Consider the following 24,947-nt stretch of genomic DNA (forward strand, 5'->3'; position numbering starts at 1 on the left):
TGGTTTCTAACCAGTGAGCTAAGAGGAAAACAAATTCAAGAAGACTTGTTTCAATCACTAAACATTGCAGGTTTTTGTTTTTTTTTTTTTTTAAACAACGTTTGTAAACTTGCCCACAAAAGCTGGGTAATATTAAACAGCCAGTAAGGCACTTTGTCAGAGAGGACTAAGTAGTAAAGGCTGGATGATTGGCAATTTGTTTAATAGGAAACATTCTATACTTAAAGAGAGCAAAATCTGGAGTAGGCAGTCCTTTTACCAATTTACTGTCAAACAGGAGTGGGGAAAACTTTAAAATTTTCTATTTCACTTTGTTGACCAATTTCCCCTGCAGAAGTCTTTTAGTTATAATTTAAAAAATATATTAGGAGCTATCGGTTTAAATAATGTTTCATTTTTCAATGTAATATATAAAGAATATGAACATATTCAGTAGTGTTTTCAAAACATCCAAGCCACTGTATTTAAAAATGAATTACACAACAAAAGATCTTAGTATAAAAATGTACCATGTTGTTAACAATTCCCTTGCGACTTCTGATGGCTTCACATATTACAGTATAAGCTTTGGTATTAAACATGCAAATAAAAGCCAACAAGGTGGTGAATACAGTGTCCCAAATACAAAGCACTTATGAAACGAGTGTTGCGCAGACACAACAGATGAAGATTAGGTTACACACCGCGCTGCAGGATGACCACAGTTTGCACTTCTAATGCTTCTTAGTTTGCATACTTGGCTCGTTCAAAATCTTCAGCAGAGACTGACTCATGTAATAGGGCCTTTCAGGAGAACCATCGTTTCTTTCTATATCTTCCACTAGGAGGAAGAATGGCACAGAGTAAATATCAAAGCAAAACTGTAAGAGAAGTAACGTCGCCATCTGCTGCACACTTGCTTTACAGCAGTTCGAAACTTTTCTCCTCTCTCTCTTTTTTAAAATAGCATAGTTTGGCATCATCATTATGAACATACCTTTGAGAAAACAAGCAGCCCTTGTTACCATGTTAGTAAAACGCCATCTAATTCTGTGTACTAAGTTACAGTCTGCCAATAATGCATGCCTCTCAGGGGTATGATGGAGGAAATAACTTCTACCTTCTTTCGGATGGCAAACTAACCAAAAATAACAAAAACAAAGAGCCTCATCCGGAATTTCTAAATTCACCTTCAAATTCCTGAAAAGTAGTATATACTCAATTTACTTTCTAAATTATTGTGTTTGTTCAAAATTGCTTTTGTTTTGCCATCAACAATTTGGGAAGCACAGTTTTAAAGATTTGTAAAGTTTTAATGTATTTCAGAGCCTTAAACTGTAAGTTTTGAAAAATATTGTTTTGCAGTTAATTACTTTAATTGCTTTATAAGATAATAGCTTCTAATTTCTTCCCTCAAAAGTAATGCTCATTTTTATTCTCTTCTACACAAAGAAGTAACTAGTGAGAAAAACTTTTTCTGACTAGAACTAAGTCCATAATATAGTTAAAATTTCCGTACTTAGAGATTCTTCCTTTAAGTAGTAAAGAAATTATTTAAAAATATTGCGCCAAATAACATTTCTTTTCTTATGATTTTGTACCCATGGGTTATATCCTTAAATTATAACCAGCTATAGAATGTGCCTCCATATAATTCAGTGAACACTCTTACTCTAGTGAACTTTTTGGTCTGATCAGCAGATATAATGTTAAACATGTAATACATGGGCCCCACCTAGTCCAAGAATCTAAAATACAGAAGTAGTTATGATTATTCAAAGTCTCCAAATTAATCTTTGTCTTAATTTTCTAACTCCTGAAACAGCCAAGAATGTAATACAGGCAACTAGTTTCTTGCGTGTTGATTTGTATTTTATTCAAGTGATTTTCCAACTTTTATGTGTATCAGAATCAACTAGAGAACTTTATAATAATTCACAAGCTACCCCGTACCCAAACACAACATATCAGATTCTGTTAGGGAAGGGGCACAGACGTCTATTAGAAGTTCTCAGAATGATTCTGATGCCTACCAAAAAGAATTAGAATTGTGTTGTTTCATCATTATGTATCATTCAACTACTCCTGAAGAGGATATATTCTCTATCATTTTTTAACACTTAAGAGAGAGGAACTGGGACACCTGGGTAGCTCAGATGGTTAAGCCTCCTACTCTTGATTTTGGTTCAGGTCATAATCTCAGGGTCATGAGGTCCAGCATTGGGCTCACTGGGTATGAAACCTGTTTAAGATTCTCTCCCTCTCCTCTTTCCTGCTGCTCATGTGTACACATGTGTACTTGCACTCTCTCTCTCTCTCGCTCTCAAAAAAAAAAAAAAAAAAGAAAGGGAAAAAGAAAAAAGAAAAAAGAGAAGTAACTATTTACTAGATCTTGGTTGAGACTTCTATGTTGTTGGATAACAATAACCATCCAGAAAGACAGATTATCACCCTTCTCTGAATTTATACTTCAAGGAGAATGAGAGTGAAGGCCCTTTTCCATGAGGTGAAGCCAGGTGACACTTCTGACCCTAATAATCTCAAGAAAATAAGCCAAGAACAAGATGGTGGCCATTATAAAGACCTATTTTGAAAATCTTCCATATTCATTGGCTTCTTGCTATTAAGCTATCAGAGTCAGTCTAAATCTAGGTTCCCATACTTCAGGATCATTAAATACGTTGGTTTTTATATTAATTTGTGACACGATGATACATTTCTGACTCTTCTTAAATACATGGATCATAGTTAGATCACATTTCAACCACAATCTTAGATCAACACGTTTCTTTCTATCAATACATAAATAATCCCTATACACAAGCTTAGTGTAAATGCCCAAGGATACTACTTGATTCAGTGTTCCTTTGGGGTAACTGTTAGCCAAATCATACACATGTGCACACAGGAGTAGACACGCAAAGTACTTGAGTGTCTGATTCATGTTCTGCTCCACCATGCAAAAGACTAAGGTATGGCTGCCAGCAACCAGCTTGTTGCTGTGACCAGCAAGGATGGAGTGTAAAAATAACTTTCCTACTAAACTTTCAAGGGAGAGATTTCCTAATGCACAGTACACCCCTGTAAAGGTATGAGAAAAGGTAACAGTGGAGTGCTAGTAGTATATTTCCTTAGGGTAAAATCTGTAGTGTCAATCATCTTTTCTCTTTCCTCGCATAAGTTGAGCTACAACTAAACCTTTTGTAGAATGAAGTAAAAAAATCTCTTTCATCTAGAAAAACAGATATGCTTGTGAAAGATAGAATCACTCTTCTGAAACAAATCCATTCCAATTTTCTGTATGGTGGGAATAGGAAAATAGGAATTGGTCTCCATCTGGGTTAGAGACAAAAGGTATAAGTTATGTATCTATCTCAGTTTTGTTCAGAATATTTTCATGGTGGCTAGATGTTCATATTATTGGAAATGATATCCCAAAACCCAGATTCAACTTTACTATGAATATAATTTCACTAAAACAAAGTGGGCTATGAGGTTCCCCAGTAATTTTTACCTAGCAGTGTTCTCTATGGAACTTGTATAACATCAACATCTCTGTTTCAAACGGTCTTGAATCACACACTGAAATATACTTCCTAGGAAAACATTTATACAAGTTTAATCACAGTTGAGAAAGCTGTCCACTAGCTGGAGCAGCTATAAACATAGCACCATATTTACAAATTTCGTACCATATGCTGGTTAGCTATATCAATCTTTTTTATGGCTAATTGACTATACATTTATAGTGTTTTCAAAAAATTGCCTGAATATCCTTTACAAATATACATTATAAAAAGAAAGGCGAGCAAAGTGCTTCAATGGGAAACAGCACTCTGAGTTATAAAAGTCTCATTTAAAACACTTTTGGCTATAGGCTTTAAAAATATGTTTGACATTTACACCTTGCTTTTCAGCTGGGACCACAGTCTATAAAGTATCCTAGTTCACAGAGGCTACTGTCATCAAATGCTCGTCACCTCAGGTGGTACCATGTGCTGGCTTTTCAGGAATAAGCTCAGAAATTTCACATTACTCAAAAGCATCATTTTCACGTTACAAATGATCTAATTTACAAAAGTTCTATTTAAAAATGAATGTCACTGTTTGGAGCTTTTCTACTCTTTCTGCTTCTGGGGAACTAGTTGCATCTTGTTCAGAGTTCCGTGCAGGGTAGGGGCTATGTAGTAGGGTTTTTCTCTGGATCCATCATTTCTTTCCAGATCTTCACCTGTATATGCAGCGGCCAAAGCAGGCAAAAGCAGCAAGCGGCAGCAGAATTAAATGTATTTTTATGAATTGGAGAATCAAACAAGGAAAGATCAGAGAAATTAGTGTTAGAAAGTCAAATATAAGACAATTAGTACTGGTAAGTTGCTGGACCAAGTAAGAAACTTCAATCTCTGCCAGGAAGAACCGAAACTTCCTAAATCCCACCAATGCCCAAAGAGGTTTATTTTGATAGTTTAAAGATTAATAAGATCCTTGATGTGCTTTCAACAGAATCATCTCTAAATCTGTGACTGTTCTTTTCAGAAAGGTAAAATGCCACGTCTTCTGAGAGGAAGCTGAATAAAAGTCTGTGATAAATGTGGAATAATAATTGAATTTCAGAGCCCAAAGTCCCTTTTAATGAAAGTCCATACCTGTAACATTACGGATGAAGAAACGGAGACCCACGTATTGAAATGATTCTCCTGACGTCAAAAGCTCTGGAGCAGTCAGAATGAGGTGAGGACCCAGCCTCTTGACACCTAGTTCGGTTCTGGTTCTACTTAACCATAAGTCATCCTGTCTTAAATCTCCTCAGAATTGCATTAGAAAATTAGTGGCAGTGTTTTCTGACTTCACATAACACATGAATTTACCTTCCTACCTTGCCTAGGCTAATAATAAAATGACGGAGTGTTCACTGAGCACATACCTATTGGGTGATTCAGGGAAAGCCCCAAAATGATGCTGAAGCGTAAGAAGTTGGAATTAAGAATTAAGCTTCCTAAAGATAGAATTTGCAGCAGATAATATCTATCAATACGTATACAAGTACAACTTAACTCTATGTTTTCACTAAGTGTATTAAAGATTTTGTTATTCATAGCCTTTATTATGACAAAGGATAAGAAATATTATGTAAAAACATACAAGATAATCATAGATTTATGGAATAATTCTAAATCGTTTTTCATCCTTTTGGGGGAATTGTTGGATTACTGAGTTAGATTTTTTATATTGGACCTCACAATGACCTTTCTCAGACAAAATGGAAAGCTGAGGAGTGAATATGATGGATACATTTTTGTTCTTTCTTCCTTAACCATATTTCTATATAATATATAGTATATCTATATTGTTATTACCCTTGAAGCATTATTAGGAAGCCTGGTATGAATCACATTAATAATCATCAATAACATTACTTTTTTCTCAAACTGGGACCAAAATTCTCATTGCCTGGTAATATTAAAAAGATGTTTCTATAAATGCAGTGTTTGCAAATGGCTTGCATTTTTAAAAATACCAGCTGTCTGGCAGCCAAGAGAATAAGTATAAAAAGAGATTACAAAAGATTATATAAAAAATTATAAAGATTATATAGGTACAGTTATACACAATCAGAATTTGGCTTACAGCACCATTTAAGAAGAATGTTTTCCAAAGTAAGATGTTGCCCATAGCAAAAGTTAGGGAAGGAGGAGAAATAGAATTTGGTATCCCTTGTCCTTTATTCTTAAAGAAAAGAGTCTCCAGAAGGAAACTGTTCATGTTCAACACACAAGCATTGAGTAAAGCTGAAATTACACCTGATTTTCATAAGTTGGCAATTATTAACATAAAAAGTTGGGAAACAGTTCTTACCTCTCAAATTTAATATCCTTGTCAAATTTAAAATCTGTAAGATTTTTCCAGAGCTTCCAAAGATTGGGAGCTAGTGGCTTCTATGCATTTCCTGAGATACATTTTCAGAAACATTTTCAGTTACAAGAATGGGGAAGATCCTAAAGGGATCTCCCACTGTTGCTATAATGAGTATCTGAGATGAAAAAAGAGATCTTTGAACATTTAAGACCTCTGTCTCAGGCACTACAATTCTGTGCTCTTTCCTCCATCTCTAACCTGAGCTGAAGTTTGTTCATGTGGCATTTTGTAGATGGCTTCTCCTAATAAACCGCTGACAGTGGCATTAGAAGATGATTAAACATGTCTGTTTCGTTCATAGCCAGAGAGAGAACTAACTACTGTGCATAGTTTTCTTGATTTCTGAATTATCCAGCTACTGAAAATAATTTTTAAATATTAAGAAAAAAAAAGGCAAACCACTTTCTAGGAGGTTTTTCTTTTTTCCCCTTGAATATGTCTCCTTATAAGTATTATCTCCTCCCCTGACCCCTGTGTAAAGTTGGTGTTGTGAGTGATGCCAAAAAATAAACTGTTAATTTTACACAAGTGGATCACTCAGTAATGACCTGTCATAGAATGTTTTCTCTGCTTCTCTTAAGAACAAGGTGCCAGAGAAATAATCTCTATAGGGTATAGCTGGAGGGCTTAACAATTTGTTCTTTCACCTGCTGAGCCTCCTTTCTCTAGGCTGAAGGTAAGGGCCAAGTCAAGTTCCTAGGGCACTAGGTTCTCCAAGGCTTTTAAGATGAGATGCTAATAGAAAACCTATCCATTATGAGTTACAAATGCCACATAGAGGCACAGCAAATAAGTCAGTGATGAAAGCTCTCAAGAAGTATTTTAACTCTAAGCATCAGAATTGATCGAGCTGTTTCCCAGACACTCCCCTCAGTGAATTTAGTGCGAATTGGCTCTATGTGTCTCTGAAACCATTGCCAGCTTGGCTTTATCAGAATTATAAAAGCTCCCCTCAAAGTGTTCCTGTAGTCCAGTCTCAAAACCCAGTTATGTCCTCAGTTCTGTTAATGATTCAATTCTGTTGTGGTTTATCATTAAAACTTGTAAATACTAAGAAACAAACAAACAAAAAAAACAGTTTCATGCTAACACAATGCAGTGGAGACCAAGGTTCATTTCAGAGCTGACTCTCCTGTGCTTTGCCAGCTCCATTCTCTCAGCTGTTAAGGTTTAAAGAGCATCTACTAAACAGAGTCTCTTTCCAATAAACAGGATTTGGTAGTTGCAGCCAAACCATAGCAAATCCACAAGCCAGCTAAGTACATGGGTCTTAACCTTCTTATCTTTCAGTTACTCTCCAAAGGGAGAAAACACATACACTGAAAACTTACAGAAGCAGATGAAAATTGTATCAATACACATTGCATAGACGCTGAAGAACCCATGGGCAACTAGGTAAGATCCAATAATGACTGTCTGTAAATGAGTAAAGAACAAAATGAAGATGTCATTAACTTGTCCAGAAGAACAATAATGCAGCTTTAAATGAAAGTCAGGATGAGAAATATTGAAGTACCCTATGTAGAAAAGATTTCAATATAGAGACCAAAAAAAAAATCCAATAACAATTTTGGGTACTTTGCACTGGGATTTAAATATATTATATTACCTGTTAGTTTTCTTACCCCCAATTCTTATCCCCAATGCCTACAAAAATACCCCAGATTTAGGATCCTGCACACTGATGCAGGAAAGCATCCGAGTTAAGAGCACACACTGCCTAGGGGTTGAATCACTTGCCAGGCACTCACTCAACAAGTTACTTAACCTCACTGTGCCTCCTGACTCCTATAAAAAATTACTGATGGGGGGTGCCTGGGTGGCTTAGTGGGTGAAGCCTCTGCCTTTGACTCGGGTCATGATCCCAAGGGTTCTGGGATCAAGCCCCACATCGGGCTCTCTGCTCAGCGGGGAGCCTGCTTCCCCTTCTCTCTCTGCCTGCCTCTCTGCCTACTTGTGATCTCTCTCTGTCTAGTAAATGGATAAAATCTTTGAAAAAAAAATTACTGGTAGGCGAGGGGAGAATGTGAATAATAACAGTATTTATAACATATGGATTGAGCAAATGAGTTAATTGCTATAGATGCTGCCAGTCTCCCATCAGGTCCTCTTCAAATGCTACATCTCTCCTCCAGTTGTTAGGAATGTAGGCTGCGGAAGACTGAGATGATTCCCTCACTAGGAATTGCCCTTGTTGCCAGGAACTGCCTCACCCAAGGTTACACCCTCATCCAGGGGGCAACCTCTGGCCAACCACAGCATACAGAGGCCTAATTCTTCCTTCAGAAGAATTCCCGTCAATATGTCTGAGGCCCCCACTCTAAATGCAGCTTTTTCCTTTGCCCATGCCTGCCCTCCTCACTTCCTCGTTACAAGGGTATCTCAGGAAAACACTTCCTAATAAAACTTCTGCATGCAATCCTGTCTCAGAGGTTGTTTCTAAGGAATCCAATCTGAAACGGAATAAGGCTTGGCGCAAAGTAGGACCAATAATGTTAACTATTATTATTTTTCTTGTTCCCTTTTTTTTTTGCCATCTCTGATAAATCAGAGTCAATATTACCCAGTGGTTATGAATGAATTGTGTCCTCTCAAAATGCCTATGTTGAACCTAATCCCTAATGTGATGAGGTTTGGGGAGGTGAGATTTGGGGAGGTAAGTAGGTCATGAGGGTGGAGCCCTCATGAATGGGATTAGTGCCCTTAAAAGACAAGATAGGAGAGATGATGCAATCTCTCTCCACCATGTTAGGATACAGTGAGAAGGCGGGGGAGGGGGGGTGTTTCTTTGCAAACCAGGAAGAGAGCTCTCACCAGGAACTGAATCTGTGGGCACCTTAATCTTGGACTTCTCAGCCTTCAGAACGGTGAGGAATAAATTCTTGCTTAAGCCATCCAATCTATGATATTTTTATTATAGATGCCTGAACTGACTGAGACACCAGATCTTACCAGCAAAGGTAGCCAGTAGTAATTTAAAGATGTCGGTCCTTCTATCATCGTTGGCAATCTGTGTGTGAACAGTAAAAAGGCCAGGACACCTACATTGGACAGGCAGAACATGCATATTATGTATTTGCAAAGAAACATAGTTTTTTATAGCAAAGAGGTTTTTCCAAGTACCTTTTAGACTTACTATATTTATTATTATTACTTACCTATACATCCAGCAACTAGAATTTTCCCCAGGATTAGTACAAAGTCTGTAACTTTATCCATAACTGCAACTCTGAGAATCAGAAAAAAAAAAAGAAAGTATAATTTTGTGTTTAAATTACATTTGTCACTTGAAATTTATGAGAGTAAATAATTCATGAGCTCGTTTTGATATGTCTTTGCTGGAAATTTTATTTGGCCTTTGTTAAATGCAAGAAATGAAGGTAGACCTCCCAAATGAAGTTCTGATTTATTTTTGATGAAGTAAACATAAGATGGCATTGTAGGGCTATCTGGCATAATTAGATATGTCAGCCTTTGTTTCAAAGCCCAAGTAAGACACCCTGAATTTTGAGAAGGTTTCGTTTCTTCCCTGCTTTTGCTCACTCAGACTCTGTCAATTTGGGGAGAAGGAAATGGTCAGAGACATGATGTTTGTGTGGAGAATTTCTTGAGCAGAAGGGATAATAAAAATCAATAAAATGCCAGTGAGTGTGAAGATGTAGATGGATGATAGAAGCAACATTCTAAGATACAAAAAGAAATAGTGTGAGAGAGATTTAAATCTCTCCAATTGAAAGATAATATTCATGTCTAATAAGATCACCATCAATTTAAATCACATGTGACGTATTTGATGCTCAAGGTTCACCAAATTTTCTTTTGCAAATTCAATCTGATTACTTACTTTAAAACATTTCTCATCAGCAGATTGAAAGCATCTCTTGCTGACCTGCAGAAGTTTTTGCCATATATTGCAATCTGAGGAAAACAGTTGTTATTATTCTGGAGTCAGTAACATGCCCTAACAAGACCAACAGACAATCCAATGACAGGAAAATGAATTAATTCTCTTATCACCCAGCCTGCTACTGTCATTCCTCTTTCTAGCCTTTGGGTACATGTGAGACCAGAGAACTATACATCCTCAACTCTGCACAGCTGTCAGGGGCATTTACAATAAGGTATGCTTCAGATGCTATATGCCTGTTAACACTCCATGGGAATTCACACAGAGGTAGATCTTTTTCTCAAATCCCAGGATATGGTTTCTGTCTTTGAAGTGTCTGGGCTAGGTAGGGTCTGTTGTGAATAGGAAAAATGTTGCAGCATTCACTTTAAAGATTATTCTCAGGAAAACAACACCTTTTGATACATTGATTAAAAGGCTCAATACAGTATTCTTACTGGAGGTAAATTAATGACTATTTAAATCTTCAGGACTATTTGAATCACCCCTGCAGATTCTGTGTCATGGTGATAATAAGCAAGTATCATAAGGTTGTAGTTACTAAATTTTAGAAGAATTATGTTTTTGGAACCCCTGTTTTTAAAAATCTCCATATTTCCATAGGAAAGAAGTAACACTTTAGTTAGGCCTTATCGATTCCCACACATTTCAACATAAGATTTCCAAGAAGAAATAGACCATTCCCTAGAAATATGTAAGTCCCAGAATTAGAAAGACTTTTTTTTTCTCAGAGTGGAATATAGACTAACCTCTCCTTTCACTAAACAATGTCAAAGACACACAAAATCTTTTCAATCTAGCATATTTAAAAATTTCCAAGGTAAATAATATTTTCCCTCTTTAAAAAGATATTAACAGTAATAATGAAGTACAGTTAAGATGTTATCTCAACTAGGAAAGCATAGTTCTGAATCATACATGGGAATCACAAATCCTTATATCAACATGGTGATAAATTCAACTGCATGAGGTAAAAAGTGTTAGAGATGGAAATGTGCAAATGGGGTTTGGGTTTGCAAAGAAGAAATTAGTAAATAAAAAATAATCTACTGGGACGCCTGGGTGGCTCAGTTGGTTAAGCGGCTGCCTTCGGCTCAGGTCATGATCCCAGCGTCCTGGGATCAAGTCCCACATCGGGCTCCTTGCTTGGCGGGGAGCCTGCTTCTCCCTCTGCCTCTGCCTGCCATTCTGTCTGCCTGTGCTTGCTCTCTCTCTCTCTCTCTGACAAAAAAAAAAAAAAAAAAAAAAATCTACTTACCATAACATAGGCATTTCTGTTAAAAAACTTTACCATTCTTTCCAAACACCAGAAACAGCATTTTAGGCAGCACTGTAGAAATTTACAAACGTTGTTCTGGGCCTCTATGAAAATGAAATATTCAAATCTATTAATGATTTGTAACTAAACTTTATGATCAAAAAATAAAAATTTTAAAAATAGGCTTTTTAGGGGTGCCTGGGTGGCTCAGTGGGTTGAGCCTCTGCCTTCGGCTCAGGTCATGATCCCAGGGTCCTAGGATCGAGCCCCACATCAGGCTCTTTGCTCAGCGGGGAGCCTGCTTCCTTCTCTCTCTGCTTGCCTCTCTGCCTACTTGTGATCTCTGTCTGTCAAGTAAATAAATAAAATCTTTTTAAAAAATTTGATAAAAAAAATTTGATAAAATATACAGTTACCATTTTAACTATTTTAAGTGTACTATTCAATTATGTACAATACTGTACAAGTCAGTTCAATTCAGTCCATTAAGTGCATTCACAGTGTTGCACAATCATCATCACTATTCATTTCTAGAACTTATCATCTCAAATAGAAACTCTGTACCTATTAAACAATAACTTCTCATTCTCCCCTTCCCTAAGCCCCTGATAACTTCTAGTGCAGTTTGTATGAATTTGCCTCTTCTGGACACCTCATATAAGTGGAATGATACAATATTTATCCTTTTGTGTCTTATTTCACTTAACAAAGTTTTCAAGGTTCATCATTTCATTCTGTTTTAGAGCTGAACAACATTCCATTGCATGTATATATCACATATTGTTTATCCTTTATCTGTTCATGGAAATTTGGGTTGTTTCTACCTTTTAGCTACTGAGAATAATGCTAACGTGAATACTTGTATGCAAGTATTTGAGTTCCTGTTTTCAATTCTTTTGAGTGTATATCTATGGCAGTGAAATTGCTGGATTATATGGCAATCCTACTTTTAACTTTCTGAAGAATCATCATAATGTTCTCCGTAATGGCTATACCATTTTACATTTCTAGCAACAATACACAAAGGTTCCCAGTTTATCCTCATCCTACAAATACTTGTTATTTTACATTTTTTAAAAATAGTAGCCATTCCAATGGATGTGAAGTGGTAACCTTATTATGATTTTGATTTGCATTTCCTTAATGAATTATATGGAGCATCTTTCCATGTGCTTATTCACCATTTGTATGTCTTCTTTGGAGCAATGTATATGCCATTCCTTTGTAGAAGGGACCAAGGTGTTGACATAGGAGGCCCCTGAACTTCCCTCCTTCCACAGATGCACATAAAGTACAGCTACTCATGGAACAATTTCCACTGAAAAAAACTGGAAACTAGCTGATTGACTCCTACCACATCAGGCAACTAAAAAAAATAACCACAGTGAAATGGATAGGAAAGATGAGACAAACATATCATAAACCCATTTCTGGCACAGAACCATACTATAAGGAAGATACCCCCAACTCTCAGCCTCTTCCTGAGGAGTAAAGCATTTGGACAGGACATAAAGGATTCCAACTTTTAAGGCTCCCACCCAAGGGACAGGTCCCCAAAATTCCTAGCTCTGAAAGCCAGTGGAGTTTATAACCACAAGTCCCACAGCACCACAGAAAACAAAGCTAGTTCTTTACATGCTAGCACTCACTGTGGCTGTCCTCCAAGAGGCTTAGTACAGAGGAAGCAGGGGGGGAAAAAAGGGTCCATTTTCCAGTCTTTTCCTGGAAGGGAGTGGACTACATACTTTACAGCCCACTGCCTGAGGGTCTGGCTTATAATTTGCACATATCTAGTTGTTAGTTACAGTCCTTACTGGAGTTGTCCAGGGGAGCTAGTGGGCACTTCTACTACTTTCTCCCTCTAGCTAACTCTAATTATATAATTAGGCCACCACTGGAAGGAGACTTTACACATACCTACTACTCTAGTTTTTACATTTGCTGCCTGAGGATGGTCTACACCTTCCCTGGCTCTGATTGCCAATGGGGATTGCACTGAAAAGTCCTACAGGACTATAACAAACAAATAAGCAGTTTTTAAGTGGTGCAGGAGCACACTCCTCTAATCCCAGCATGGATACACACCCTGGCTCAGTGCAGAAGGAATAGGCAAATACCTACTTCTCAGTTTCTCTGTGGAAGAGCTTCACCTGCATACTTTCCCACCTACTGCCAGAGGGACTGGCTTCTAATTTAGCCTGCATATAGGTTCCGAATGTGATCTTTCTCTTTGGAACACTGAGGTCTTGGCACATATTCAGCTGTTGGGGAACATTAAGAATAACTGGTGGCTAGGAGAATCACAAATGCCTGAGAGACCTAGAAGCTTGAGCTTGGCTGGTTGATGAAATTCATCTCCTGTATAAGACCAGTCTGTCAAGACTGGGAGAAGTGACTGTTTTATCTAATAAAATGAATCCACCATAGAGACTCAAGAAAAAAAATGAAGAAAGAAGAGAATATATTCCAAATAAAAAACAGGATAAATCTCTAGAAACCAATATTTCAGAAGTGGTCTACCTGATAGAGTTTGAAATAATGGCCATAAAGATGTTCATCAAGTCAAGGGGAACAATGCATGAGCATTGAGAATTTTAACAAAGGGACAGAAAAATATAAAAAAGCACTAAACAGAATTTATAGAACCAAAGAATACAATAACAGACTTAAAAAATTCAATAGAGGGTTTTAATAGCAGACCAGATCAAGCGGAGGAAAGGATCAACAAATTCAAAGACAAGGCAGTGGAATTCATCCAATTAGAGAAGCAAAAGGGGAAAGGAATGGAGAGAGGGATGTATTTATTGGAGACCAACAAGCAGACCAAATTGGAGGTCCCAGAAGGAAAAGAGAGAGAGAGAGAGAGAGAGAGAAAGGTGCAGAAAGCTTAATTGAAGAAATAATGGCTGTAAATTTCCTTAATCTGTAGAAACAAACAGACATTCAGATCCAGAAAGTCTAAAGAATCTCAAAAAGATGAATCTAAAGAGATCCATATTGAAACACAAACAAATTTTCAGAAGTTGAAAGGCAATTAAAGGCAGCAGGAGAAAAGTGACTTCTACTTTTTACAGGATAAAAAAAAAGTCACAGAAAAGTGACTTTTTCAGCAGAAATTTTATAGGCCAGAAAAGAGTGGAATGATATATTCAAAGTGATGAAGGAAAAAACTGCCAAGCAAGAAACTCTATGGGGCAAAACTGTCCTCCAGAATTGAAGGATAAAGTTTTCCAGACAAATAAAAGCTGAAGAGTTCATCCTCCCTAGTCAGCCTTACAAGAAATGTTAAAGGGAGTTTTTTAAGCTAAAACAAAGGAGCTAATTAGTAACATGAAAATATGTGGAAGTATAAAATTCACTAGTAAAAGGTAGATATATAATTAAATTCAGAATACTCAAACTAATGGTAGCAGGTAAATCACAATTCTAGTATAAGGATTAAAATACAAAGTGTTAAAGATAACTGTAACTACAGCAAGTTGTTAATGGATACACAACATAAAAAGAGATAAATTGTAATCATCAAAAATGTAGCATTAATGTAGGGAAAGTGTAAAAATGCAGAGCTTTTGTACACATTTGAAATTAAGTTATCACCTTAAAATAGATACAAGATATTTTATTTAAGATATAAAACAGTCAGAAAACAATCAACAAAATAGCAATACTAAGTCCATAATTATCTATAAGTGAATGAAATTCTCCAACCAAAAGACACAAAGTGGCTGAGTGTATTAAAAAAAAAAACCCTCAGTTATAAGCTACCTATAAGTCTCACTTCACCTGTAAAAACACATAAAGGATGAAAGTGAAGGATTGGAAAAAATTTTTTCATGCAAATGGAAACCAAAAGGAGTTTGGTTAAGCCAAAAATAGTTAAGCCAAAAACTAACATAAAGGTCATTATACGGTGATAAAGGGGTCCATTCATCAAAAGAATATAAAAATCATAAATATTCATGTACCCAACATTGGAACACCAAAATATACAAAGCAAAATATAAACAGATATTAAGGGGAAAATATATAGCAATATATTAATAGTAGAGGATTTCAGTACCCCACTTTCAACAACAGATCATCCAGACAGAAGAGCAAAAAGGAAGTACTGGACTTAAACTGTACATTGACCAGACAGATTAGACATTTACAATACAGTCCTTCCAAACACAGCAGAATATACATTCTTCTCAAGTGCATATGGAACACTGTCCAGGATAGATCATTGCTAGACCACAAAACAGGTCTTAATAAATATAAGAAGACTGAAATCTCAAGAACCTTTTCCAACCACAGTGGTTTGAAACTAGAAATCAATTACGGGAAGAAAACTGGAAAATTCACCAGTGTGTGGAGATTAAACTACATACTACTGAACAACCAATGAGCCAAAGAGGAAATCAAAGAGTATCCTGAGACAAAACTGGAAACACAGCATGCCAACATATGGAATGCAGCAAAGTAATTCAAAGAAGAAGGTTCATAGCAATGAACACCTATATTAAGAAAAACAAAAGATATCAATCTGACTTTACACCTTAAGGAAGTAGAAAAAGAAGAACAAATTAGCACAAATTAGTAGAAGGAAAGAGAAGGGAAATTTCAGAGTGGAAATAGATGAAATAGAAATTAAGAAGACAATAGAAAACATCAGTGGAAATAATCGCTGGTTTTCTGAAAAGATAAACAAAATTAACAAACATTTAGTTAGACCAAGGAACAAAGAGGAACATTTCATTTCAGAAATGAAAGAACAGGTATTACAATCAATACCATAGAAATACAAAAGATCGTAAGAGACTAGTATGAACAATTGTGCAAAAATTAGATAACCTAGAAGAAATGCATAAATTCCTACAGATATACAACCTAGTAAGACTGGATTATGATGAAATAGAAAATCTGTAAAGACCAATTACTAGTAAGGGTTTTGAATCAATAATCAAAAACTTTCCAACAAAAAAAAAAAAAAAAAACTTTCCAACAAACTAAAGTCCACAACTAGAAGGCTTTACTGGTAAATTCTATCAGACATTTAAAGAAGAATTAATATCAATCCTTCTGAAACTCTTCTAAAAAACTGAATAGGAGAAACATTTCCAAATTCATTTTACAAGGCCAGCATCACTCTGATAATCAAAGCAAGAAAGACACTACACAAAGAGAAAATTATAGACCAATATCCCTAATGACCATAAATGCAAAAATTCTTAACAAAATATTAGTGAACTGAATTTAGCAGTACAGTAAAAGGATCATACACCAAGAACAAGTGGATTTATCAAGAGATGCAAGGATGGTTCAATATATGCAAATAAAAAAATGTGATGTACCATATTAACAAAATGAAGGATCCAAATCATGGTCATCTTGGTAGATGCAGAAAATTCACTTGACAAAATTTAGCCTTCTTTCATGATAAAAACGCTCAATAAATTGATTATAGAATGCCTTAGAATAATGAAAGCCACATACGACAAGGCCACAACTAACATGATACTCAATGGTAAAAAGCTGAAAGCTTTTCTTATAAAATGAGGAATAAGACAAGGATGTCCACTCTTGCCATTTTTATTCAATATAGTACTAGAAGTCCTAGTCAGAGCAATTAGGCAAGAAAAAGAAATAAAAGGAATTAAAACTCTAAAAGAAGAAGTAAAATTGTCTTTGCAGATCAAATGATGTTATTTATAGAAAACCCCAGAGTCCACAAAAACAAAAACAAAAACAAAAACACCCCAACCTATTAGAACTAATAAATGAATTCAGTGAAGTTGCAGGAAAGGTAATCAATATACAAACTCAGCTGCATTTCTATATAATAACAACTAACTATTGAAAAGAGAAATTAAGAAGACAATCCTATTTACAACTATATCAAAAACAAGAAAATACCTAGGGAAAAATTAACTAAGTTGGGAATTACTTGTGCATTGGAAACTGTAAGCCATTGATGAAATATAGACAAATAAGTGAAAAATATCCTATGATCATTGCTTGGAAAAAATAATATTGTTAAATGTCCATAATACCCCAAACAATTAACAAAATCAATGCAATACCTATCAAAATTCCAATGGCATTTTCCACAGAAATAGAAAAAACAGTTCTAAAATTTGTTTGGAATCACAAAAGACTATGAATAGCCAAAGCAACTGTGAAAGAAGAATAAAACTGAAGGCATTACATTTCCTGATTTCAGACTATATTACAAAGCATGATAATCAAAATATTATAGTGTTGGGAAAGAAAGAGACACACAAATGAATGGAACAGAATAGAGAACCCAGAAATACACACACACACACACACACACACACACACACACACACGTACACATACATGCATACATATATGGTCAATTAATTTTCAAAAAAGAAGTAAAGAATATACAATGGAGAAAAGCTAGTCTCTTCAATTCAATGTTCTGGGAAAACTGAATGTCCACATACAAAAGAATAAAATTGGACTCTTACATCACACAAAACAATTCAAAATGGATTAAAGATTTGAATGGAGATCTGAAACCATAAAACTCCTAGAAGAAAACAAGACATTGGTCTTAGCAATGATTGTTTGGATTTGATGCTAAAAGCAAGGGCAACAAAAGCAAAAATAAACTAGTGAGACTGCATCAAAGTAAAAAAGCTTCTGCACAGCAAAGAAAACCATCAACAAAATAAAAAGGCAACCGATGGAATGAGAGAAATTATTTGCAAACCGTATATGTGATGGTGAGTTACTATCCAAAATATACAAGAAACTCATAGAACTCAACAGGAAAAACACCAATAACCCAATTTTTTAAAAATGGGTAAAGGACCCAAACAGACATTTTTCCAAAGAAGACATACAGATGGCAAATAAGTACATGAAATGGTGCTCAACATTATTGCTCAACAGAGAAATGCAAATGAAAACCACAACAAGGTAGAGGATAGGATGTCTATTTTCCAAAAGACAAAAGATGAGGATGCAGAGGTGAAGATGTGGAGAAAAGGGAACTCTTGTATACTGTTGGTGGGAAGGTAAATTGGTGTGTCCACTATGGAAAACAGTATGGAAGTTCCTCAAAAAATTAAAAATAGAACTACCATATGATCCAGAAACTCCATTTCTGTGTATATATCCAAAGAAAATGAAATCACTATCTCAATGAGATACCTGTACTCCTATGTTGACTGCAGAATCACTTACAACATCAAATGTATGAAAACAACATGTCAGTGAATGAACAATGGATAAAGAAAATGTGATAGAGATACACAATGGAATATTATTCAGCTTTTAAAAAGAGGGAAATGCTGCTTTTGCAGCAACACAGATGAACTTGAAGAGCATGATGCTAAGAGAAATAAGCTAGATAGAGAAAGACAAATACACATGACATCACTTACATGTATAATTTTTAAAAATGTTTAACTCATAGAAAGAGCGGAATGGAGGTCAAAATAGTCAGGGGGGTGGTGAGGGAAACAGGGAGAAGCTGGTAAAAAGGTATAAATTTTAAGTTATAAGATGAATAAGTTCTTTTGAGCCAATGTATAACAGTGAATATAGTTGATAATACTACATTGTATATTTTAAATTTGCTTATAGAGAACTTAAGCATTCTCATAGAAGGAAGGGAGGGAGGGAAAGAAAGAAAAGAGGAAAAGAGAAATATGTGAGGTAATGGACATGTTTATTACCTTGAATGTGTATGTGTATACACTCCTTTCACAATGCATGTGCATATCAAAAAAACATGTTGTACATTTTAAATATATTACAATTTTGTCAATTATGCCTCAATAAAGCTGAAAAAATGTTACATAATTTTAAAAATCCTTTGTTCATGTTGAATCAGATTGTTTATTGTTGAGTTGTAGAAGCTCTTTTTTTAAAATTTAAATTCAATTAGACAACATATAGTACATCATTAGGTTTTGATGTAGTTTTCAGTGATTCATTAGTTGCATATAACACCCAGTGCTCATCATAACACATGCCCTCTTTAATACCCGTCACCTGGTTAGCACATCCCCCCACCCACCTCCCTTCTGTAACCCTCAGTTTGTCTCCTGGAGTCCTGAGTTTCTCCAAGTTTCTCTTGCTCTCTGATTTCTTCCCATTTAGTTTTCCCTCCCTTCCCTTCCTTTCCCTCCCCTCCTATGATCTTCTGCAGTATTTCTTATACTCTACCTATGAGTTAAACCATATCATAATTGTCTTTTTCTAACTGACTCACCTTACTCAGCATAATACCCTGGAGTTCTATCTATGTTGAAGTAAATGGTAGGTACTCCTCCTTTCTGATGGCTGAGTAATATTCCATTGTATAGATGAACCACATTCATCTTTATCCATTTATCTGTTGAAGGACATTTCGTCTCCTTCCACAGTTTGGCTATTATGGACATTGCTGCTATGAACATTGGGATGCAGGTAACCCCATCTTTTCACTACATCTGTATCTTTGGGGTAAATACCCAGTAGTGCAACCTCCAGATCATTGGGTAACTCTATTTTTAACTTCTTGAGGAACCTTCATACTGTTTTCCAGAGTGGCTGCACCAGCTTGCATTCCCACCAAGAATATAAGGGGGTTACCTGTTCTCCATATCCTTTGTTTCCTGTCTTATTAATTTTAGCCATTCTAATTGTGGTTTTGATTTGTATTTCCCCCATGACAAGTGATATGGAACATTTTCTCATATATCTCCTGGCCATCCATATGTCTTCTTTGGAGAAGTGTCTATTCATGTCTTCTGGCCATTTCTCAACTGGATTATTTGGTTTTTGGGTGTTGGGTTTGATAAGTTCTTTCTAGATCTTGGATACCAGCCCTTTGTCATTTGCAAAAATCTTCTCCTACTCTGTAGTCTTTTAGTTTTGTTGACTGTTTCCTTTGCTGTGTGGAAGGTTTTTGTCTTGATGAAGTCCTAATAGTTCATTTTTGCCTTTGTTTCCCTTGCCTTTGGAGAAGTGTATTGCAAGAAGTTGCTGCAGCCAAGATCGAAGAGGTTGTTGCCTGTGCTCTCCTTAAGGATTTTAATGGATTCCTGTCTCACATTAAGTCTTTCATCCATTTTGAGTCTGTTTTTGTGTGTGATGTAAGGAAATGGTCCAGTTTCATTCTTCTGCTTAAGGCTGTCCAATTTTCCCAACACCATTTGTTGAAGAGACTGTCTTTTTTCCATTGGACATTCCTTCCTGCTTGTCAAATATTGGTTGACCATAGAGTTGTGGTTCCATTTCTGGGCTCTCTACTCTGTTCCAATGATCTATGTGTCTTTTTTTGTGCCAGTATCATACTGTCTTGATGGTCATGGCTTTTTAATGTAGCTTGAAGTCCAGCATTGTGATGCCACCAGCTTTGCTTTTCTTTTTCAAGTTTGCTTTGGCTATTTGGGGTCTTTTGTGGTTCCATACAAATTTTAGGACTGTCTGTTCCAGCTTGAACAATATCGATGGTAGTTTGATGGGAATTGCATTGAATGTGTAGATTGCTCTGGGCAACAGAGACATTTTAACAATGTTTCTTTTTCCAACGGATGAGCATGGAATCTTTTTCCATCTCTTTGTGTCTCCCTCAATTTCTTTCCTAAGTGTCCTGTAGCTTTTAGAGTACAGATCTTTACCTCTTTGTTTAGGTTTATTCCAAGGTATCTTATGGTTTTTGGTACAACTGTAAATGTAATTGATCGCTTAATTTCTCTTTCTTCAGTCACATCGTTAGTGTATAGAAATGCAACTGATTTCTGTGCATTGATTTTGTATCCTGCCACATTGCTGAATTGCTGTATGAGTTCTAGCAATGTTGGGGTGGGGTCTTTTGGGTTTTCCACATGAAGTATCATGTCATCTGTGAAGAGTGAAAGTTTGACTTCTTTGCCAATTTGAATGCCTTTTATTTCCTTTTATTGTCTAACTGCTGAAGCTAGGACTTCTAATACTATGTTGAACAATAGTAGTGAGAGTGGGCATTCCTGTCGTGTTCCTGACATTAAGGGAGAAGCTCTCATTTTTTTCCCCATTGAGAATGATATTTCTTGTGGGCTTTTCATGTATGGCTTTTATGCTATTGAGGTATCTATCCCTACACTGTGCAGAGTTTTAATCAAGAAAGGATGCCATATTTTGTCAAAAGCTTTTTCTGCAGCAAATGAGAGGATCATTGGTTCTTACCTTTTCTTTTATTAATGTGGTGTATCACATTGATGAAACCACCGTTTCATCCCAGGAATAAATCCCACTTGGTCATGGTGAATAATCCTTTTAATGTACTATTGGATCCTATGGGCTAGTATCTTGGTAAGTATTTTGGCATCCATGTTCATTAGGGATGATGGGATATTGGTCTGTAATTCTCTTTTTGATGGGGTCTTTTTCTGGTTTGGGGATCAAGATAATGTTGGCCTCATAGAATGAGTTTGGAAGTTTTCCTTCCATTTCAATTTTTTGAAACAGCTTCAGAAGAATAGGTATTATTTCTTCTTTAAATGTTAGGTAGAATTCCCCATGGGAAGTCATTGGCCCTGGACTCATGCGTTGGGAGATTTTTGATTACTGCTTCATTTTCCTTGCTGGATATTGTCTTTTCAGATTTTTCTATTTCGTCCTTTTTCAGTTTTGGTAGTTCAAAAATTTCCAGGAATACATCTATTTCTTTCTTCCAGATTGCCTAATTTGTTGGCATATAGTTGCTCATAACATGTTCTTATAATTGTCTATTTCCTTGTGTTGGTTGTGATCTCTCGCCTTTCATTCATGATTTTATTAATTTGGGTTCTTTCTCTTTTCTTTTGGATAAATCTGGCCAGAAGCTTATGGATCTTTTAATTCTTTCAAAGAACCAGCTTCTAGTTTTGTTAATCAGTTCTACTGATTTTCTGGTTTCTATTTCATTGTTTTCTGCTCTAATCTTTATTATTTCTCTTCTATTGGTTTAGGATTTATTTGCTGTTCTTTCTCTAGGTCTTTTGAGTGTAAGGTTAGCTTGTATCTTTGGGATTTTTTAATTTTTTTGAGAGAGGTTTGGATGGTTATGTACTCTCTTCCTAGGACTGCCTTTGCAGTATCCCATAGGTTTTGATCCGATGTGTTTTCATTTTCACTGGTTTCATTTCATTTCACTGGTTTCAAATGATTCATGGAATCATTTAAGTTCTTCTTTAATTTCCTGGTTGACCCTTCATGCTTTAGCAGGATGTTCTCTAACCTCCAAATGTTTGAGTTCCTTCCAAATTTCCTCTTGTGATTGAGTTCAAGTTTCAAAGCACTATGGTCAGAAAATATGCAGGGGAAAATCTCAGTCTTTTGGTATCAGTTGAGACTTATTTAATGACCTAGTATGTGATCTGCTCTAGAGAAAGTTCTATGAGAAAGTTCTATTGAGAATAATGAGTATTCTGTTGTTTTAGGATGGAATGTTCCCTATATATCTGTGAAGTCCATCTGGCCTAGTGTGTCATTCAAAGCCCTTGTTTCTTTGTTGATCTTCTGATTAGATGATCTGACAATCACTGTGAGTGGGGTGTACAAGTTCCCTATTATTAATATATTATTATCAATGTGTTTCTTTTCTTTGGTTATTAATTGGTTTATATAATTGGCTGCTCCCATGTTGGGGGCATAAATATTTATAACTGTTAGATCTTGTTGGGTAGACCCTTTAAGTATGATATAAGGTCCCTCTTCATCTCTTATTACAGTCTTTGGTTTAAAATCTAATTTGTCTCATTATAAGGATTGCTACCCCAACTTTCTTTTGAGGACCACTAGCATGGTAAATGGCTCTCCAGCCCCTCAGTTTCAGACTGGAGGTGTCTTTAGGTCTAAAATGAATCTCTTATAGATAGCATATAGCTGGGTCTTGCTTTTTTATCCAGTCTGATACCCTGTATTTTTTGATTGGAGCATTTAACCCATCTGCATTTAGAGTAACAACTGAAAAATATGACTTTAATGCCATTGTATTGCCTGTAAAGGTCCTATTTCTGGGTAGATTATCTCTGTTTCTTTCTGGTCTATGTTATTCTTGGGATCTCTCTTCTCTTACAGGATTTCCCTAAATATTTCTTGCAGGGCTAGCTTGGTGGTCACATATTCTTTCAGTTTCCACCTACCCTGGAAGCTCTCTATGTCTCCTTTCATTCTGAATGACAGCCTTGCTGGAAAAAGAATTCTTGGCTGCATGTTCTTCTCATTTCGTACCCTGAATATATCATGCCAGCTCCTTCTGTGGATAGGTCTGATGTTAATCTGATGTTCCTCCCTCTGTAGGCAAGGAACTCCTTTTTCTCAAGGTGGTCTCTCTTTTTTCTAAACTTTGCAATTTGCTAAATACCTTCTGGCCCTCTCTCTCTCTTTCCCCACAGGCACACCAATAGTTCTGACATTTGTTCATTTCAAAGCATCATTAAATTCTTGAAGCCTTTCTTCATGGGCTCTGAGTTGTCTTTCTTTTCCTCTATTTCCTTCCTTTCTATCAGCCTGTCTTCCAGATCACTTATTCTCTCTTCTGGCCTCATTCACCCTAGCTGTTAGAACATCCAATTTAGACTGCATCTCAGTTATAGAATTTTTAAATTAGGCCTGATTAGATCTCATTTTGCACTTAGAGACTTACTGCACTTAGAGACTATTGTCTTTTAAGCTTTTTTTTTAGCCTATTAACTTGATTTTTTAAAAGATTTTATTTATTTATTTGACAGAGAGAGAGAGACAGAGATCACAAGTAGGCAGAGAGGCAGGCAGAGAGAGAGGGAGAAGCAGGCTCCCCACTGAGCAGAAAGCCAGATGTGGGGCTCAATCCCAGGACCCTGAGATCATGACCTGAGCTGATGGCAGAGGCTTAACCCACTGAGCACCCAGGCACCCATAGCCTATTAACTTTATAATTGCTGTGTGTTAGAAGACACTACCTCTCAAAATTGCAAAGGAAGCAGAACTTATCTATATACAAAAATAAAATTGAATAGAGTGAAGATAAGGATTAAATGAAGCATATATCTATTAAACATATATGTAAAAAAAAAAAGTTAAAAAGTGACTTGAAAACATAAGTTGGGAGGGTGCCTGGGTGGCTCCATTGTTAAGCATCTGCCTTTGGCTCGGGTCATGATCCTGGGGATCGAGCCGCACATTGGGCTCCCTGCTTGACGGGAAACCTGCTTCTCCCTCTCCCACTCTCCCTGCTTGTGTTCCCTCTCTAACTGTGTCTCTCTCTGTTAAATAAATAAAATCTTAAAAATAAATTAAAAAGTTGGTAAAATAAGAAACTAATTGAAATGGGGAAAAGTTAAAAAAAAAAAAAAGAAATGGAAAATTTTAGACTGAAAGATAACCAAATCATGAGAATGAACCTCGAGCTCAATATACTATTTTCCCCTGGCTCTGGAATTTTACAGTCTTGTGGGATCGGTAACCTAGTTTGTACCTGTTCTTCCAGATTACCTCCTAGGGTGGGGCCTGCTGTGCAGCTTTGCCTGGTTGGATTTGCGTGGTTGGATTTGCATGGCCCTTTGCCTGGTTGGATTTGCATGGCCCTTTGCCAGGGGGGTGGGCTCAGTGTAAGCTGGTCCTCTGTGTGGCTTTTGTTCCCTAGAGGCTTTCTGCACCTCTTTAGATGTGCCCAGATACCCAGCCCCAGAGCTGAAAGACTGTAGTCCCCCACTTCAATAAACCCTCTAGGACAAATAGTCTTCACTTTTGTGTGTGCCCATCTCACAGTCTCTTGCAGTGCATGCCCACTGTAATCCTCCTGGCAGGCACCCAAGTGGCCTGTGTCGCTGCCTTTTGTGTGCCCAGGGACTGAGAGTAGTTGCGGGCTCATGTGCATACCCTGCTCCACTGCTCCCAGGGGACTGCTGGGTGTCACCGTACTGTCCTTTCCAGGGCTGC

At 36.5% G+C, this 24,947-nt stretch overlaps 1 protein-coding gene across 1 annotated transcript in view; it reads right to left on the reverse strand.

Annotated features, from left to right (window-relative positions):
* Positions 1-310: 310 nt before the first annotated feature.
* Positions 311-24,947, reverse strand: part of LOC111142902 (solute carrier family 44 member 5) — a 163,867-nt gene continuing 139,230 nt past the window's right edge. The window contains exons 16-21 of the mRNA XM_022496286.1: positions 11,061-11,164; positions 9,740-9,813; positions 9,054-9,124; positions 8,848-8,936; positions 7,227-7,311; positions 311-820 (exon numbers count right to left, since the gene is read on the reverse strand). Of these exons, the coding sequence (XP_022351994.1) occupies positions 714-820; positions 7,227-7,311; positions 8,848-8,936; positions 9,054-9,124; positions 9,740-9,813; positions 11,061-11,164 (530 nt within the window). The 3' untranslated portion in view covers positions 311-713. The remainder of the gene's footprint in view (positions 821-7,226; positions 7,312-8,847; positions 8,937-9,053; positions 9,125-9,739; positions 9,814-11,060; positions 11,165-24,947) is intronic.

The sequence above is a fragment of the Enhydra lutris genome, unplaced genomic scaffold (assembly GCF_002288905.1).
Source record: "Enhydra lutris kenyoni isolate GAN:26980312 unplaced genomic scaffold, ASM228890v2 scaffoldscaffold9, whole genome shotgun sequence".
In the NCBI taxonomy this organism is placed as follows: domain Eukaryota; kingdom Metazoa; phylum Chordata; class Mammalia; order Carnivora; family Mustelidae; genus Enhydra; species Enhydra lutris.